At 35.2% G+C, this 18549-nt stretch overlaps 1 protein-coding gene across 1 annotated transcript in view; it reads left to right on the forward strand.

Moving 5' to 3' along the window:
• Positions 1 to 18549, forward strand: part of UNC13C (unc-13 homolog C) — a 212384-nt gene that overhangs the window by 96191 nt on the left and 97644 nt on the right. Inside the window, exons 11-12 of the mRNA XM_042804059.1 lie at positions 6176 to 6403; positions 9325 to 9466. Of these exons, the coding sequence (XP_042659993.1) occupies positions 6176 to 6403; positions 9325 to 9466 (370 nt within the window). The remainder of the gene's footprint in view (positions 1 to 6175; positions 6404 to 9324; positions 9467 to 18549) is intronic.

Genomic DNA, 18549 nt, shown 5'->3' on the forward strand with positions numbered 1-18549 from the left:
TCTGGTATTTTCAAAATGGAATGTGGGATTCACCTTGTAGGACGGCCTCAAAACAAATCTGTCCGAATTGCAGTGGATGTGATTGAAGTTTACTCTGCACATTCTTCAAGGAATTGAGCTATTGATGGGTTTGGAGCTATTTTGTAAAAGTCTCATTTGCTGCTCCCTGAAAATGCTGATTGTGTTCTGTGGCAAAGAGATAACTACCAAATGTTCTATACAGTGTTGTGGGAATTCTCCTATCATAATTACATATATAATGGTCTAGAAATAAAGCATAGATGAAACTTTCTCCATCAGAAGGGGACTTTTTATTTCTGAGGATTTAACAGAATAGCATCTCATGTTCTAATGCATTGTTTCAGAAATATTTTTAGATAAAAAGATCAATATTGATTCACTCCATGAGCAAGACACCCACAAGACATCTTGATTTAACAGTAGTGTAATGAAGTATTGAAAAGATCAAATCGTTATGAACATTGTAACCATACCTTTCTGTTTGGAGGGACCTTTCTGTTGCTGTTAGTTGGGTTCTTCTTGTCTCACCAAATATATGTGAAAACCCTCTTCTATTCCACCAAGCTTCTCAATCTAGTTACTACATGTGATTCTGTCCCTTTTTGAATTGCATTAGAGAGTTGGGAGTTTTTTGTATAGGAACTTTGATGTGGCAAGGGCATTTATTTCTGTTTCATGGATTATCTGTCCTGTAGTGTACTCTACTAAGTACAGCACAACACAGATCAATGATGCATTCTAAAGAGATACCTCGTGTCTAGTCACCCTTGATATAAGAATATTTAGATCTGACCTTTAAGATTTGGATTCATTTTTATCAGAGAAAACAGAAGTAAAGTCTTTGTGTTCTCATTCCTGTAGAAGATAACAGAGTGAAAAATGAAAACTTCCTGAGATGCCTATGGAAGCATTTTTATCTATTTCTGCTATTTGAGAGAGTCACGGTTCAGACAGGAGTTGTTACTAAAGCTATTTCTGCTTATTTATAAAAGCATTGTGAGAAAAGCAAGATCTAAGATCATGTCCCTGACAATATCAGTATTATGAGTTTCTTGCAATCTTCATCTAGTTCATGATTTTTCATAATAGAGAATGGTTAGAGATATTCTTCTTTATGAGGCTTCTTAAAAGTAATGAAATCTCTTGTCACTGTACACACTGGAAAACAACACTCAAGCCAGCTAGGCCTGAATATAATACCTTTGTATTTCTGTTTGCATGACCTCCAATTTGATCATAGTTCACTTCCTTCTGAGCAAGAGTGTATGTTACCATGCCTTCATGGAGGGGCTGAGCTGTCATTTCCACTCAAAATTAGTAATCCTTTCCCTATGTGGTGAAACACCTTCACATGATATTTCAATTGTGACCACACTTCTTCCTGTTCCACCCTTCCCACTGTCAGGGAAATAAGCTGCTGGTAACTTTCTAAGAGCTGAGCTGCTTTTCAAGATGCCACAATCATGCAGGTGGCGTGAGAGATGTATCCACCCCTGTAATTGTTGAATCTTGGCTAAAACTGAAAAGCTACAAAAGATATAAAGAGCAAAAGTATCCTTTTTATCTTCCTTTCACTTATCTGAAGAAAAAGTCAGCCGAGAGGTTCCCTGGCCCATATCACCAGCCCCAAAAAATATAACATGTGGTTCAGAGCACCATATTGCCTTTGAAGAATTTTTACAAATATATAATTTGTAAGGTTGAGAGAGATCCTGCAAAAAAAAATAAATAGGATTGGCAGTCATCTGTGGTGTAAACAGTCTGGAAACATTGAACAACTGAGTCTTGAAAGAGCACACCTCTAGAAGACAAACTGCAAATAAAAAAGTATTTAACACACCTAAGGGATCCTGATCTTTCCATTGGTATGCAAATGGTTTTGAGCATCCTGTCATATTTTTTGCAACAGGTTAATTGTTCAGTGTGTTTGAATATTATACGACTTTGAAATGAGGCTCATGTACTTCATTTAATTTATGTTAAAAATATTTAACATTCCATGGAAAAAAAGTGAATTGACCAGTGCAGTTAGTTAAATCTCTATTTCTAAGAAAGCTGATGCTAACAGTGTCATAAAGTGAAATGAATGTGGTTCACTGTGGCTATTTTTATCACAGTCATCCTTTTGGCCATCTCATAATCACTAAGACATATTGGCCTCCAAGCTTCTGTGATTTTTTAAAAAATATGTTATGATTGCTAATGTACACTGTAGAAATGAATTAACATCTCAAGCTCTTGAAGGTCAATATCTAAGCTTATTCTAAATTAGGTAAAAAAAAAAAAAATCAGTACTACTTTCATTAGACCTCTCATCTTTAACAAGATATCCATCTCTAGTAGTAGGTGCAATATTAAATCAGAATTGATTTCAATCATGTTGAGTTTGTATCAGTCCCTAGGGTAAAAGGGGCTTGTTAACTTCCTGTGCAATGTAAATTACAATATTGTCTTAATTAGTCTGATCAATACTGCATGCAAATAGCTGTTGATAGATTGTCAGCAATAAAGGATGTAAAAATAGCTCAAATAATTTAGTATACATAGAAGGCTATTTTGATTTTTCAGTAAAATTTAAAGGAAGTTGCCTTTTAATACATATTCCAATTTTATCTGTACTGTTTCAAAAATCAGAAAGTTTTTCAGCAGGAATACGTTATTGCTATTCAGACTGTGTCCATGGTTTATTATTTGGTTGTGATGTTGTTTCTGTACTTTTTAAAGAAGGGCAGAAAATAAGAGAAAATGAAAAATGTTGCTTTCCTGTATCTTACCAGAACCACCTGTCACACTTTCCAGTCAGCTCAGCAGTCAACTCTTTTGTTATAAAATCACTAGAGAATTCTTCAACTGGTATTTGGCCTCATGGTAGTATTTGCTTCTTTTTCTACTAATTCCTAATATTTTAGTGTGGAAAATCCTTAATCAGAAGAACTTTAGTCTTCTGCATTCAAAAAAATTAGGAACTCAGACTAAGGTTTTCAAGATTTCTCAAGATTTGGTAGCCATAGAAAACACCTTGAAAAAGCCATATAATTCAGCCTTTTCACAATCTGGAATCACAGATATCTCGTGTCTCATCCCACACTTTTACCATCTTACATTATGTCTTCCTACCTTACTATATCTCTCTCTTTTTCATCCTCCAATGTGCAAAGAAACCTTCAGATACAATGAAAACAGTAAAGAAAACAAAGCATAAAATACTTGTTTTGTAAGACTTCACTGTGATCTTACACTGAAAGATGACCCTTTCCAGCTCTATAGATGTGTTGTTAATTTCTTCTTTAGCTATTGCAGGCTGAGACTGCCTCAAAAAAAAATTGCCATCAGAATAACATAATAGTGTTTGATGGTGTTGTAGAGGAGGATTTATGTTCCTCTTTAGTATTGAAATATCTGATTTCTAATTGGATAGCAAGTTGTTCAACATAATTTTGTCTTAAATTTACGATCCATTTCAAGGGAATAATAATACTTTGATCCTCCCAGGAGTTTGAGGATGGCTAGTTGGATGATGTTTTCACAACCTTTTGGAAGGGTAAAGTACTTACTGCTGCTAGTGATAATGGTGATGACAACTGTCACACTCAGTGACATGAGCTAAAATTCAGCAATACCTATAGCAAGTGGTAATGTGTCATTGATTATAAAATTCGTAATATTCTTTCATCTTGCTTTATATGTCAATCTCATCAAGAGATGAAATAGCTTGTTTAGCACTACATGAATTCAAAATTTTCCTTCTAACATTTGTAATACCATTCTGACCACACAAATCTGATGTTTCTTTCCTCACAGCCAGCTGAAAGATGGACATTTGTTTTTTTCAAGAGTACACTTAGGTTATTCCAATACAATATGTATTGTGCAAACATTGATCAGAAACACTTTCCTCTGATGGACAAAGGACATTTTATAAGGAGAACTTCACTTTGGCTTTTAAAGGGCCTCTGGGATGAGTTATGATTTTTAGAGAGACAAATCTCTCCATATCTCTCCTGGGAGGAACTGTGAATAAAACCTGGAAGGACATGACATCCTTGTACTCTTTTTTGTTAGGTTTTTTTTTTTTTTTTTTAAACCTGGAGAAGCTGTAGTTGTTTTGATGTCACAGACAAATCAGTAAATCACCTGAGTATTTTGTTTTCCAGACTTATTTTATAGGTTAGACCTAACACTGGAGGTTAAAAAATACATTCTTGAAGTTATTCTCACATAGATAATATCTTTTCATGTCTTCTACTATCCTCATATAATTACTGAAATTATCAATAATGACAAGTTTACTAGAGAGAGGAACGTGTCTGTTCCATACCTGTGTTATATTATTTTCTTGGGTGGTCACTCAAGAAGAGTTTTCCATGAGACACAAATATATACCACACAAACACAGATGTCGTGTCTAATGATTGAGTTTTAATATCACAAATGAGTGTCTACTGCTTAACTTTTTTCCTTTATTTTTTCAACATTGGCATTTGGTAGTACAGTGAAAACACAGAATTATAGAATGGTTTAGGTAGGAAAAGACCTTTAAGATCACAGAGTCCAACCGCTGGAGTACAACCAAGTGTGTTTTCATGTTACACTCTGGGTGAGTTACAGATCATTGCCAATGTGCTGGCAAAAGAGAGCAAGTGTTGCTTCATCTCGGAACTGACCATGCAATAGCTGTGTTCTGTCATTAGATCTCTCTCTGTATGACACAAGGCTTTGTAGCAAAGCAATTCATTCATTTCTTGAAAATACATCAGTTTTAGTCGAAGGTTCTCTACTTTCTACTGCCATGGTATTTACATTTATTAATACATCCGCATCTTTCTATTTCATGAGAGGAAGGAGACTACTGTTCTCTCCCTTGAATCCTATCCCTGGACTGCAGCTCTTAAGAGCAGAGTCATGCAGGTTCACATCAGTCTTAGTATGATGAATTTGCAAAATTAGATTTCATAAGATTCTCTATCTCCATCTCTTTCCAGAACCTTCTTTGTGTCTGCTAAACACAATATTCCTTGCAGAAATTCCCTGGGTGGTTCCAGTGTTAAAATTCTTGGAAGAGCATTCCCTTTAATCTGTTCAGTTGCAGCCTGAGTATAATGTCATGTGTACTGTTTGGGAGACAGTTCGTGGAAGAGTGGCTTAAGTAGCCATCAGAAGATTCCACTGTTGACATTGAGCTTTGTGAAGTACGCCGTGATGTTTAAAGAAGGGATAGAGGACACTACTGATCCGGAGTGAGGATGTGAATTCAATGTTACAGAACTGTTTGACAGTTAGTGTAATCCCAAATTAATCTAAATGCTTAAATCCAGTGATTCTTTACATTCAGTAGATTTTGAATACTTCGTTAAATCAACTTATGTGATAATTAACATTATTTTAATGAACATTGTTCTGGGAAGCAATGAAAAATTTTCCATGAGTGCAATCTGGAAGCAGTGAAGAAAGTGTGTGAAGCTGCTATGCTTATTTCTTTCTGTTGTTCATTAGATTTCCACTGTGGGAGAACATAACAGCTGTCTAGATTAATGTTCTTACTGTCAAACTAAAAATTCTCTGAAAAATGAGGTGGAAACATTACCTGATTTACTGTTTCTATTAATTTTGGGGGGGTTTTGTCCTAATGAACCAAGTATCATTTCTTGTACCACCCTACTCCAAAAAGAGAGCGAAACGAATGAAAATATTGTTATATCATGCTATTGTAGAAAAAAAAAATAAGAAATTATGTGAAGAATTATTGAAGTTTAGCTAGTGACAGAGGGAAAACACAGAGCAGGCAGACCCAGATACTGCACACTTCTATACACCTTTCTGGAAGATTCAGTATGACTAATTATGTAACAGATGTTACTCACGTGTTTGGATGTTTTCACAGTACTGATCAGTACTGAGTAGTACTGATTGAATAAATACTTCTAGGTGTAAGACATACCTGATTGAAGTTGGATATTAACCTGTCGTGCTAAACTAAACCAAGTGATAATTTTAAGTATTGCAGAGAATAAATTTAAGAGGTTTAATACTACCTAGATGAAACACGTCTCCTTTGAGTGTTGCAGTACCAAGAATTGGCTGGAGACTCTGGTGGAGAAAAAGTACGAAGATAGCAACTTTTCAATAGAAGTAATGGCCTTTTCTCTCATTTCAGGAGCTGCTGAGAAAAGTTCCAAACATGGTGCAGAAGACAAAACACAGAATATTATTAGTGCTATGAAGGAGAGAATGAAGATTAGAGAGAAAAATAGACCAGAGGTGTTTGAGGTGATCCAGGAAATGTTTAATATTTCTAAAGAAGATTTTGTACAATATACAAAAGCAGCAAAACAATGTGTTTTGGATGGAACATCCAAATGGTCAGCAAAAATAACCATCACAGGTAAATTTTCTTCTGAACTGTTTGCTCTAAGAGCTCTTTCTTTCCTAGTGCCATGGTTCAGCAATAAGATCTATTATAATTAGAGCTGGAACTGTGAGTTCAGTTGCATACTTGGTGCATCTATAAATGGTTGGATTTATAGCGTGCTAACTGGAAGAGTTTTAAGTTACAGCTGTTGGCAAAACTATATTCCACTGCTTTAGGAAAGAAGTTAAGTAAATTGTCTTGTTTCTCCTCTACCTCTTACCAGTGTCGCCTGTGCTAGTGCTGAACATTTTGCCACCAGTTGCAAGAGTTAAAGTTCACAATTTCATTATGTAATGCTAAGAACACTGCAGCATGCAGTTGCAGGCCCCATTAGTTTGAAACTCGTCATCCATTCTTGTAGCTTGACTAAGGTTGTGTTCCAGTTTAGTGATGCTGAGCCAGGGAAACCTGTGCACCCAGAACATACTCAAGATTTCTTCCACCTGCATTAGCCTGGTAGCTCGTAAAGATTTCTAGGTCCTCTGATTTTGGCACTTCAGTTTTTTAATTAAAACCTGAGCACAGAAAATCTAAAGAAAAGCTCAGCTAACTACACAGGTCAGCCTAACTTTATGTGATATTGGATTAGAGACTAATAGAGATTAATTTGTTAAAAATATAAAAATGCAACACTTTCCAATTAGTTTTCAAGAACAATTGGTTGACATCAGGCAAGACAGAAAATTATCAGCTGAATTTCAACAAAATCCTCTGAGTAATTGCTGGATGGGATTGAAATATTAGTGTAGTGATTTTGTAAATGCAGCCAGTGATGAGCTTCTATTTGGATCTATATATCTTTGTGAGGTATCTTTTTCAGGTATGCCAGACATTAAAACTGAGTATGAAAATAAAGTGGATTTAGACTCAGATCTTCATATCACTGTATCACAAAGTGTTAAAACAATATTTTCAAAAATAATGAAGCATATTCAATCACATTGCTCTCACTGAAAGTATTACTAGTAGTAATTTTTTTTTGAGAGCCAGAATTTTTGTGACATAACATTTTTTAACATTTTAAAAAATATTTATTATTTCATCTTTATCTCATTTTTTTTTAATTTCTGGTTTTGTGTATGTTTTATAACATATATAATGTATTAGTACATTGGTACATATATATAATTTGTAAATAAATAAATGTATTTGTATTGCATGCTCAAAAAGCTTTACTATAGTACTTTTAGATTCCATGGGACTTTTTCTTTATATATCGAGGAACGGTCATTAAAAGATGAAATTTCCATTTCCAGTGCTGAAATGTAAAGCTGTCATTCAGGAGGGGAAGGTGAAAAACATTTGTCAAGTGGACCAAGAATGAATTACTCTGTGAGAGTTAGTGGGTGGCTCTGTAGTCCAAACCAAAGCTCAGTCACATTTGGAGCAGTACTTAAACTGTACATGGAGCTGAAGAATAACAGATATGTGCCAGAAGAAATCTAGGGAAAATCTAAGATTGTGAGTCAGATGGGTAAGGAAGAAGGGAGGCCATTCTGAAGGAGTGGGACAGTGCATGAAACTCAAAAGAAAAATTGTTGAATTTTGTGACTGTTGCCAAGCACTGGGGACATGAAGGGGTATGGTAGGGAAAATACTTACATCCTAGTCTTACTTTTAGTTCTACTTCTAAAGGATACTCAAGGCTGCCTTGTATCCAGGCCAGCATAACAATTAACAATTCTGGAAGACATTTCTAAGATGGAACTTAATCCTGTATAAGTAGGAGAGGGATACTTCCTTGCCTTCTAAAACTTTCCCTTTGGATTTACAGTGAGTGAGGAAGACAAAATATGTTCTAGTTTGTTTCAAAGAGTTAGTCTTTTCAGGAATGAGATGTATAAGAAAAGTAACAGAAACTTATTTTTTTCACTGAAGTCAGCAGATACAACTGAACCCATACCGGGAGCTGATTTGCTGAGTAAGAAGGTGCAATTTTTATGTAATAATTTTTCTGAGCACACTGAAGGAAATTCATTATCCAAAATGATTGACATTAGAGAATGTTAACTGAATATTATACTGAGATGGTTTAAATAATACATGCAAAATAATAAAACTGAGCTCTGCTGATTCTAGAAGCCATGGCAAGTGTTTTAGCTGCAGCTCTCTGGGTTTGGTAGACTGCTATTTAACAGCTCTGCTTTGTTCTGAGATTTCCAGTTTTGAGAATTATGATGGAAAATCAAATTGTGTGTATATATGCAACAAAATGCATATGCATTAACTATACACCCTGTCAGACATTAACTGTCAGAAAGGCTGACAAATACATAAATAGTTAATGATAATTGATCTGAACTGTCACCCTGTCTGTGATAGAATAGGAAGTATTATGAAAATCCTCATTGTTCATCTCTCACTAGGAAAACAAATGACAAAGCCATAACCATGCCCCTCATGTTTAGTTTCATAATCCACAGTGCAGATTTTTGAAAACTGGAGGGTTTATTTTGGAAATTTTAGTTTGGATTTTGGAGAAATTTTGGAAATATGCATTTACTTTGGGGGGAGGAATGGAAATTTTAGGGAATTATTAGACTCAAGCCAAGTTATATAACATTGTACTACTTGTCCTGCTGATTAAACTAAAGATTGAGAAGAATGTATGACTTATGCATGGCAAGAAAAGTATTTGTTTTGTGCTCTGTAGTGAATCTTTAAATTTATTTCTCTATTAAACAATATTTGTGAAGTATTTGTAAAGAAGGATAGTTAGACAAGCCTTGTCTATCATCAGAATAACAGATGTTGGGAAAATTCGTCCAGAAAGCTTTGTTTCAGGAGCACTCAGTTTGAGGGATTTGTTTCTTGTCGCTGTTGTCACTGTCTCTTTTATTTATTGGCAATGGAGGCTATAAGAGCTAAAGGACATTTATCTCCTTTTGTTGCAGTTCTTTGCGCACAGGGCTTACAGGCTAAGGACAAAACTGGCTCAAGTGACCCATATGTTACTGTGCAAGTTGGCAAAACCAAGCGGAGAACAAAGACTATTTTTGGAAACTTGAATCCAGTATGGGATGAAAAATTCTATTTGTAAGTACAGAAGATACTGCTGTTTCTTGCTTTTTAAATTTACATTGAGGTAATAAAAGACTATCGAGTGAAATAATTACTTAATTTTAAAATATTTGTTGTCTATACTGTGCATATTCATAGCATTAACACTTTAGCAAGTTCTGAATGGAGAGAGCATCAAAGTTTATTGTGACTTTATCATATACTAGTCATACAGCTCATAATTATGTCTTTTGGGGATCTATTGGTGGTGTCTATTTCTTCTAAATTTTTGAACTTAATGTTGGCATTCTAAGTGTCTTCCTGTGTCTTGGATAACGACCACACAAGTTACATGAATTTTTATTGAACATTACGATTCCCGTAGGTGGAACTGGGGAATTTGATAGTAACTGGTTTGCTTCAGACTCTGGGCTGAGCTATTTGTAATGCCTATCCTTTCCAAGACTGAGTATTATCCAGAAGTCTAATGTGGAGAGTATGGTATGATCCTCCCATCTCCTTTCTTTGGCCACAGCCTCTGAACTGAATACGGTATAGTTTGTTGTCAGCATATCACAGAATTTCAACCCTGACTACAAGGTAGATATTTCAGTCTGTAATACATTGACTGAGGTTTGAATATGATTTCATTCTATGAAATTCTAGTTCTGGCAATGTTCCTAGAGCTTCTTTCAGAAAGACTCGTTACAGTTGTTACAGTACAGGAAATTCCAATTCACAGATACTATACTGTTCCTTTCCGAGAACTATTGCCTTAGGATAAAACACGTTCCTGACTGAGAATGTGACCAACCTGATAATGGCATCAATTTGCTCAGTGTTATTCCTCTACATGTAGCAAAAGTATTTCAGTATTTATTCTCTTCTCAGCTTGGTTACCATGTGACACAGTATGTGATGTACACTTAACTACTATTGTTAAAGTCAGTTAAGGATTCTGAAAGGCTAATGTAAACCCTACATTTTATTCGGAAAATTCTAAGGGAAAGAAAACTGTTCTTTTAGGCAGATTTTTTAAATTGTTCAGAGAAGTTCCAGTCTACCCTGAAAGCACCTACCACAGTAATATCATGTGAAATTAGTAGATATTTTATGGAAGCTGTATGAAAACACTAGTTGAGTAAATTATGAAAAAAATAAATTGTAATAATAGAAAAGTGTATACAATTTCAATGTTTGTTACATACAACACTTTTATTTGCATTTGTACTGAGAATATATGCAAACTGTTGACACATTGTATTAGTCTAACCTTTTGGTACTACATTATAAAAGTCTAATGTGTTTATGCCTAATAGTGCTATTCAAAACTGGATGTTAATTTGACACAACTTGATGAAACCTTGTATCATTGAGTCATGATAAAAATTATGTGTCATTTTTTAAAGCAACCCTGAATTTATGAAGCAGCAGCAGAACAGCTCAGAATCCTGCAGACTGCCCAGTCAAGTTTCAGATTCTCTAGTTAGTCACTGTGTGAAACAGACAATTTCAAAATAACTACTCACCACAGTGTAAAATAATTGTCTTCGGGCTATAATATTTTTTATTTTCTTCTTTCATATATTTTCACCTGTGAGGAAGACATCAGTTATCATTAATCCTATCTACATAAACCATGGAAACAATTTCTGTTAGGGTTCAGGCATTTGAAATAGAGCTGTTCTCTTCAAGAGGTGCAATGTCGTAACATGAGAGTTACCTTCTTATCATGTAACACAACAGCTATTTTCTCTTCCCTGCATTTTGGCTAAAATCTGCTACCTTATTGTTGAGGAGGTTATCATTTCGCTAGTGAGTTTGAAAGAGGTATGACCCAAGATGCTGCTTCTATTTGTGTGCAAAAGGTACTAGGCAACCCAACTATAGCAAACAATGTGTGCCCATTCCTTTCACAGATTCAAAGACCAGTACTAGAAATGAATAGTTAACTTGGAGAAAGCACACACTCAGAAACTGTTTACAGGCTTCCCCTATGTAGATCACACTTTCTTTTCAAGTTATGTGTTACTCCAGTAACAGTTGAAGTATCATACTTCATTGAATGACTATAAGTAACCAAAGGTAGGAGATTAATTACTTTCTTGCATTTAATTGTATGAGTTGGGTAGTTTCAAAAGTTGGATGAGCAATTCAGCAAATTTGGAATAAAGTTTTAAATGTATTTTCTCAAAGATGATATGAGCAGGGCTACCATAAAATCCCTGGAAAATTGAAAATAGTATATATTTTTTTCACCCAGTGCTAAGTATTGCTATCATTTGCTATTCTAGCAATAACAATAATTAAAAATATCCCAAACCTTACTATAGCATAAATCTCCTGGATAACTGCTTTGAACTGAATATATTTTCAATCATTTTTATAGCACTTGTACTTTCTAAAAAAGTTATCTCTCCGACTTACTTAATGCATTGGAATTCAATTGAAAGTCTACGAGAATTTCTAAAGTGTGTGAAACAAACTGTAAATGTTTAACCACAAGATTAAAGTAGATCAATATAACAGTTTCATTGACTCATGAAGTTTCATTTAATTTGGGCTCTACTAGTGATATATGATAGTCCTATTTAAAATCAAATACTAATCATCATTATAACTCCTAAATGATATATTGCAAAAATAATATATATCTCAGAATCTTACGATCATATATTTATTTATAACACCAAAATGTTCATTTAAATCTCCCCATCTGTTCCAAAACAAGGACTTGGAAAAAATTGTGCTTTTGCTCTGTCAAAGCAAATAGAGTGAGGACAGTGTTCCAGTTTGCAGAATCACACATAACCCTAATGTAGTTGTGTGGTAAGCAGGGGCTGAATGTTTCTAACAAAATATAATGTAACCCTCTGCTAAATGACCATGGGATACCAGCATAGATTTTAATATGGGAGCTCATAAACCATAAATAAAGTAGAGCTTATGTACAGCTGTATGCTTCTCTGTAAAAAACATCTTTTCTTGAAATGTGTATTTTTTTTTGTACACAAGGTAGAGAAGTGTAGAGGCCAGCAGATGCTCCTGTAGTTAATGTAATATAGGTGGTAAGGGCTTTGATCCTTTCTATTGGCATTATTAAAAAGGGGGTAACAGAGCAGTTTTTATTTTTCCAGTAAAACATCAGTGATAGGAGAATTTTTAGAATGCCCGAGAAAAGGAAGAGTTTTTCAGCTGTTACCTTCCCTCTTCTGGTTGAGTGTGGCATCTGATATAGGAACAGGGACTGCATTTTTAGTTTTTAGTTACAAGGAAGAAATATTTTGGCTGTATAACTTACAGCTTTGTACAAAATTTTAGATCTACACACTATAATAAAACTCTTATTCTTTACTTGACTGTTTTCAACAGTTGATTGCAGAAATATAGAAATCTGCGTTTGCTGGCAGTGTTGTCTAGCAAGCACACATCTCCAAAGTGCCTTGCAGATTTTGCAGGTATCACATTTCCTCTGACCTCTCATTAACACCTCAGATACAGTTGTATATTACAGAAGTCTGTCATAAAACTGCATGATTATTTCACTTTACTTATTCTTTATATTTTGGCTGTCACTAAGCCACCATACGGCTCTGATAAATAGCTTTATTGGATATCTGTTATTCCTTTCAGTGCATGAAAACATTTGTTCTAAATTATTTAAATTAGACCAATGCGAAGGGTTTTTTTGAAGACTATGATTACCACCTGACCAACATAAGGGTCATCACTAAACTGTTAGAATTTGTCTGATTTCTGACATTCTTAATGATTTACTGGTGTTATACTGAAAATATCAATGCAGACATAAAATCAAATGGAGAAAATATTTACCATTTCTTGCAAAAAAGAAAAAAAAATAAAAACCCACAAGCCAACAAAACTGTTTGTTCAAACAAATTAGAATGTTGCTAAGAATTCTTACTGCTATATATTTTAGTAGATAATACTGGGAAAAAGTATCGTCTAGAACCAACAACATTGATATAGGTTAGAGACCACGATGGTTAAAGTTTCTGTGTTGGTCAGAGAAAATGTTAACTGTTTCATATTTTGGATATTTCAGTCTAGAGTTTCTGATAAAGTGAAAATTTCTGGCAGCTATTTCAGGCATGCAGCTGTGGATTTTATTTCCTTAGAATTATCTTAAAGAGCAGCACTCACACAGTTTATTTATACTGCAGTGATTTGTGGATTCGTTTATAGCAATGCTTACCATAAGCAGCCATGTATAGGAAATAAATATAATGAGGACCTTACTGAAGTCCTTTCCTACTGTCATTTTATACATTCTTGATCGACTGAACTGACTAGTAAAAAGTTTAATATGCACTGTACCCTAAGACAACAAGATTGGTTAACTGTTTAAAAGGTGTTCCACTTTCCAGTGATATCTAAACACAGTCTTGTCAGAATTGGTGAAACAGCTTAAGAATTGTTTCATAAGCAAGAGTGTATAGTGGAGAATTGTATTACACAAAAATAATTGGGTAATAGAAACCTGTGAATTAGTTTACTGGATTTATCCATTCTAAAAATTCTTCAGTAAGCAGCCAAGTCTCTGAGAGACATCCTGCTAATTAACTTTATCTCTCAGCCTCAGCCTAAAACAATAGAGCAGAACACCTCTAAGAACCAATTGAAATGATAGATTGTTTGTTCAGCAATAATGCACAGTAAAACACGTTTGGACTGAGTCTTTTTTCAAACTGCTGTCAATCCAGATTTATTTTATACAACTTTCTTTTTGTTATGACAGAGTAAACTAATGCAAGAAAAAGCATAATTAGTCTCACTCTTCTTTACCAAAAAGCATGCCCTGTTACCACACTGTTAAAGAATTGGGACTGTCCAGACTAGAGAAGAGACAAGTAGTGGAGGTAAGGATGTCTTTAAACACATCCTTTCTCCTGCAAAAAGGAAAGGAATAATCTATTTTCCATACTTACTACTACAGTAGAACAAGAAGTTTTCAGCACAAAATCCATTTAGAGGCTTAAATCAGACTTCATAAAAAGTTTGCCAGTAGTGGGGCTAGTGAAGTAGTGGAATAGGCAGATTTTCTGAGAGACTATGTAACTATCTCTGAACACTTAAGAGCAGAGTGGAAAGACTTCTCATAGCAATTCCATTGATGTATCTGGTTTTGGTTTGCAGTAATGGCAATAACAATGAAGATGAGGGTAATAATAGCAGTAAATGGCTTCCTGAGCTTCATTATACTATCTTCCATGACAGTGTGGTTTTTTATACTTTTAGGATGGAATCTCACCTTCCATTCCCCATCTAGGTCATGTGGCATCCAAGATACTTTAGTATAAGGGAATAAAATTGAGTAAGAATTTAGCAAGGTTCAACTCTTGGATAGTTTTATGTTCATTACCTGCTATACAAAAGGTATTCCTTAAGCTTGTTTGTCTGGGGGTTTACAAAAACCAATGATCTGTGTCATGCTTTGAACCCAGTCAGCAGCCAAATACCACACAGCAGCTTGCCCACTTTCCCCCGCCTGGGAATGGGGGAGGGAATTGAAGGGGTAAAGAGAGACTCATATGTTGAGATAAAACCTGTTCAATAATGATAATAAAATAAAACAATAACAATAATAGAAAGTATAAATGGGCAATGCACAACGCAGTTGTTCACCACCAGCTGACCGATACCCAGCCCATTCCCAGCTAGCAATCCCGAAATAACAAGATCCCACAATCACAATCCTGGAAGTGAGGGAGAGAACCCCTCCTTTTTGGCCACCCCGCTTTTATATACTGAGCATGACATTGCATGATATGGAATATTTCACTGTCCAATCTGGGTCTGGTGCTCTATCCATGCTCCCTCCCGCTTCTTGTGCACTTGAGCACAGGCAGGACATGGGGAGTTGGAGAGTCCTTGAAATCTCAGCAACAACTGAAAATGTCAGTGTATTGTCAGCATTCTTCTCATACTGAATCCAAAACACAGCACTATTCTAGCTACTAAGAAGAAACATTAACTCTATTCCAGCCCAAACCAGGACAATCTGTCATTTGGTGTGCTGGTTTGGTTTGGTTTGGTTTGGTTTTTTTTTTTAACATGTGTTATGTTATGAGCTACTTTTTCGCATCCATAGTTCATGCAGCCAAGTGGCACTTTTATTTTTATCTGTTTTCCAATTAAGTCAATGTTGACTTACTGAATAAATATAGCACTTAACCAAATATTGTCCTTTAAAATCTATTCCTTTTGTTTGTGGAAGACATCTAAGGTGTATATATAACGGTCCAAAATTAAAGGAATATCCATCTGAAATAATATGAATAAGTGTATCTATGGTTAGTACCATGAAGTGGTAGATATCATGTTTTCTCTTTACATATCTTAATGATTGTATGTCCAAAAGCAATTCAGGTACTTTTGTAACAGAATAAACAGAAATAGAAGCCACTGGAGAAAGAAAATTAAAACAAAAGCAAAGGTTGTGTACTTCAATTACAGTGGATCACAGTGATTCTTCAGTAAGCGCTGAAGGCAGTCTAGCGGTCTTCAGCTGAAGTAGCCTGTTGAAAACAAATTAAAAGATCTTCAGGTTTGTCCATCAACAACCAGAATGACTTCTCTGGTACTTTGGCAAGTCATGTTGGCTCTGGATTTGACATTTCTGGAAAGTTATGTAGGTGAATATTATTTGGATTTTGTAAATCCTCATTGGAGAGCAGAGAATGTTTATAGAAGAAACTTGTCTCCCACTTCACTATTTTCTAAGTAACCACTGTTGGGAATAAAAATGCATGCTAGTGCTTCAGGAGAAAGGAAAAGCTAAATACATTTTGAAATGGAGGAATGGGCACTATGAGAGATAAGTAAAGAAGATACTTTTAGAGTGGTTTAATCTGTCTGTGAATCTTTATCCCAGCTGTAAAATTGGAGTAAGAATAGTATAATGCTTCCCTTTTTTCCATTTCTTTTTTCTGTCACTTTAGAGGATACTTTTTAGAAAGAACTTGGTCTTTATCTGTGACATTGAAAAATTTCCTGTTAGAGTACAAGTTCTTCAAAGCTTTTCTACCACTAGCTGTCTACTCTTGAACTAGTTTGCCAAGTGCTCAGGGAATACAAGACCAGTTCTAAACAGATTGTCTATCATACTATGACAAGAAAGATTTTTCTCTTCTTCTTTGGAGCTCTGATTCAAAGTAGTGTATGTTTCATTTTTAGCCTACCCATTTGTGAAATGATCGATTAACGTTGATTTAGAAAAAAGACGATAAGCTACTAAGTGTGTAAAGTTGGAAGTGAGCAGGCAAAGGTGTTGCAAAGGTTTGTCAGTCAAGTTCATTTTCTACATCTCAGGCATAACCTAATTTGTTTTCTGATTGCTTACCGAATTTCACCAAAATAGTGGGGTTTTATTTTTGAAAAATTATTTTCTTCGAGTTATATAAATAACACTTCTTTAGAATAGGTGGGTTGAAAAAAACCTCTCCATCTAGACAGACTATTCAGGGTATGCAAATTTTTTAGTGAATGTGAGTTTTTACTGAAGACTACTAGGAAACAATGCTGTTATGATTTATGTATTTCATTTTGACAGAGTGGGAAATTAGTCTCCTACATTCTTTACCAGCATCTTCATTCATTTGCATTTATTTCTTTACTGAAAGTAGCATGGTATCAATTAGTTGTTATTTTAACAGTGGCTGCAGATCTCTTATGAGATGCACAATCAGGTCATGCCAATGCATCTAATATTAAATTTATATTGAGCTACTATAATAAAGGTAGCTTACTATTACATTGTTTATTACTCTAGCAATTAGATTAAGCAGGAATGCTGTGAGGTTTTTTTTCATGTCTGTGTGTGGCATTCTGTAAATGCAGAAGTAATGTAACATCACCAGATTGTTGATAGAAGAGATAATTTTAATAATTTATCTAGCATATCTGAATATACTGCAGTTTTTCCAGCTTTCAGAAGCATCAATATCTTCATTGTCTCTTTGCTAAAGAACAATTCACTTCCCACCTTCCTGTATCGCACCTTAGTGAACACTTTTACTAAGTATATAAAGTGGAGTGGCTGGAAGAGGAACACTGAAAATAGTATATTTTGTCTTTGCCTTGAAGTCCCTGGGCTGATTTTCCTGGATAGAGTAAGCAGAAGTAGGAATCCCTCCCAATAATTTTTGCAGAGCCACAGAGCTTCTGCACAGATGTTACCAGTCACTAAAGCAGAATGTGCATCTCATTACATAGTGCTGTTTCTGAGAGGCTGGGCAGGTAAGTAGAATCGTGCAGGCACAGCTCTAAATTTAATAGTAAATCTTCCTGTAACCTCACTGCCACAGGGCAGGCCAGTAGAAATACATGTCCATCCACCCTTCCATTTTTGTATCACAAATCTATGTTAGTTTGGGGATCTTGCACAAGAACATTGTTATCATGTAGCAGAGCTGACTCAGTGCTAAATGCTTAGACACGAAAGTGATCATGTGAGTAAACCCATTGGTTGTGATAGGTCTCACCACATTTCACTAACTTAAGATTAATGGAGGAAAAGATGTGGGAGAGATATCAGGGAAAAGTACAGTTGTCCTGACTATCTAGGTAAATATTCCTTAATCAGCTAAGTGTACATCAGAGGGAAACGGGGATTGTCTCAGGAGAATAAAAATATGCTGTTTGTACTGAAGTACCATTTAATGACTTTTTAGATGCAGCCTCTCCCTGAGAAGCAAAGCAGGAACAAGATTTCTAGTAATAGCACAGATATGGTGATGAGGGTCCTTAATGCTTCACCAGTGATGGATCTCCCTATGCCACTGTAGAAATACCCTGCTTATATTTCTATTGGGTATACAGCTATATGCAATTCAGGACTGTAGCAATGTTAAGATATAATTCAGGGCTATATTTTAGGAAAATTAAATGGTTACTGTGTTTAGCCTAGTTTCTTAAGGCAAAGATGTTTATTTGATCCATCTGCGTCTTCCTATATTTTATATGTCCTTGCCAGTAGCTTTTAAATTTTGTGGTCAGTCAAAGAAACTTCACAGATTGACTAACACTACATCCATAATGTTATATGACAATAGGTGATCAGACAGAGATGAGATCCTAACAGCGTCCTCAGTATGAGC

Source organism: Tyto alba, unplaced genomic scaffold (genome assembly GCF_018691265.1).
Source record: "Tyto alba isolate M040663 unplaced genomic scaffold, T.alba_DEE_v4.0 Super-Scaffold_41, whole genome shotgun sequence".
Lineage (NCBI taxonomy): Eukaryota > Metazoa > Chordata > Aves > Strigiformes > Tytonidae > Tyto > Tyto alba.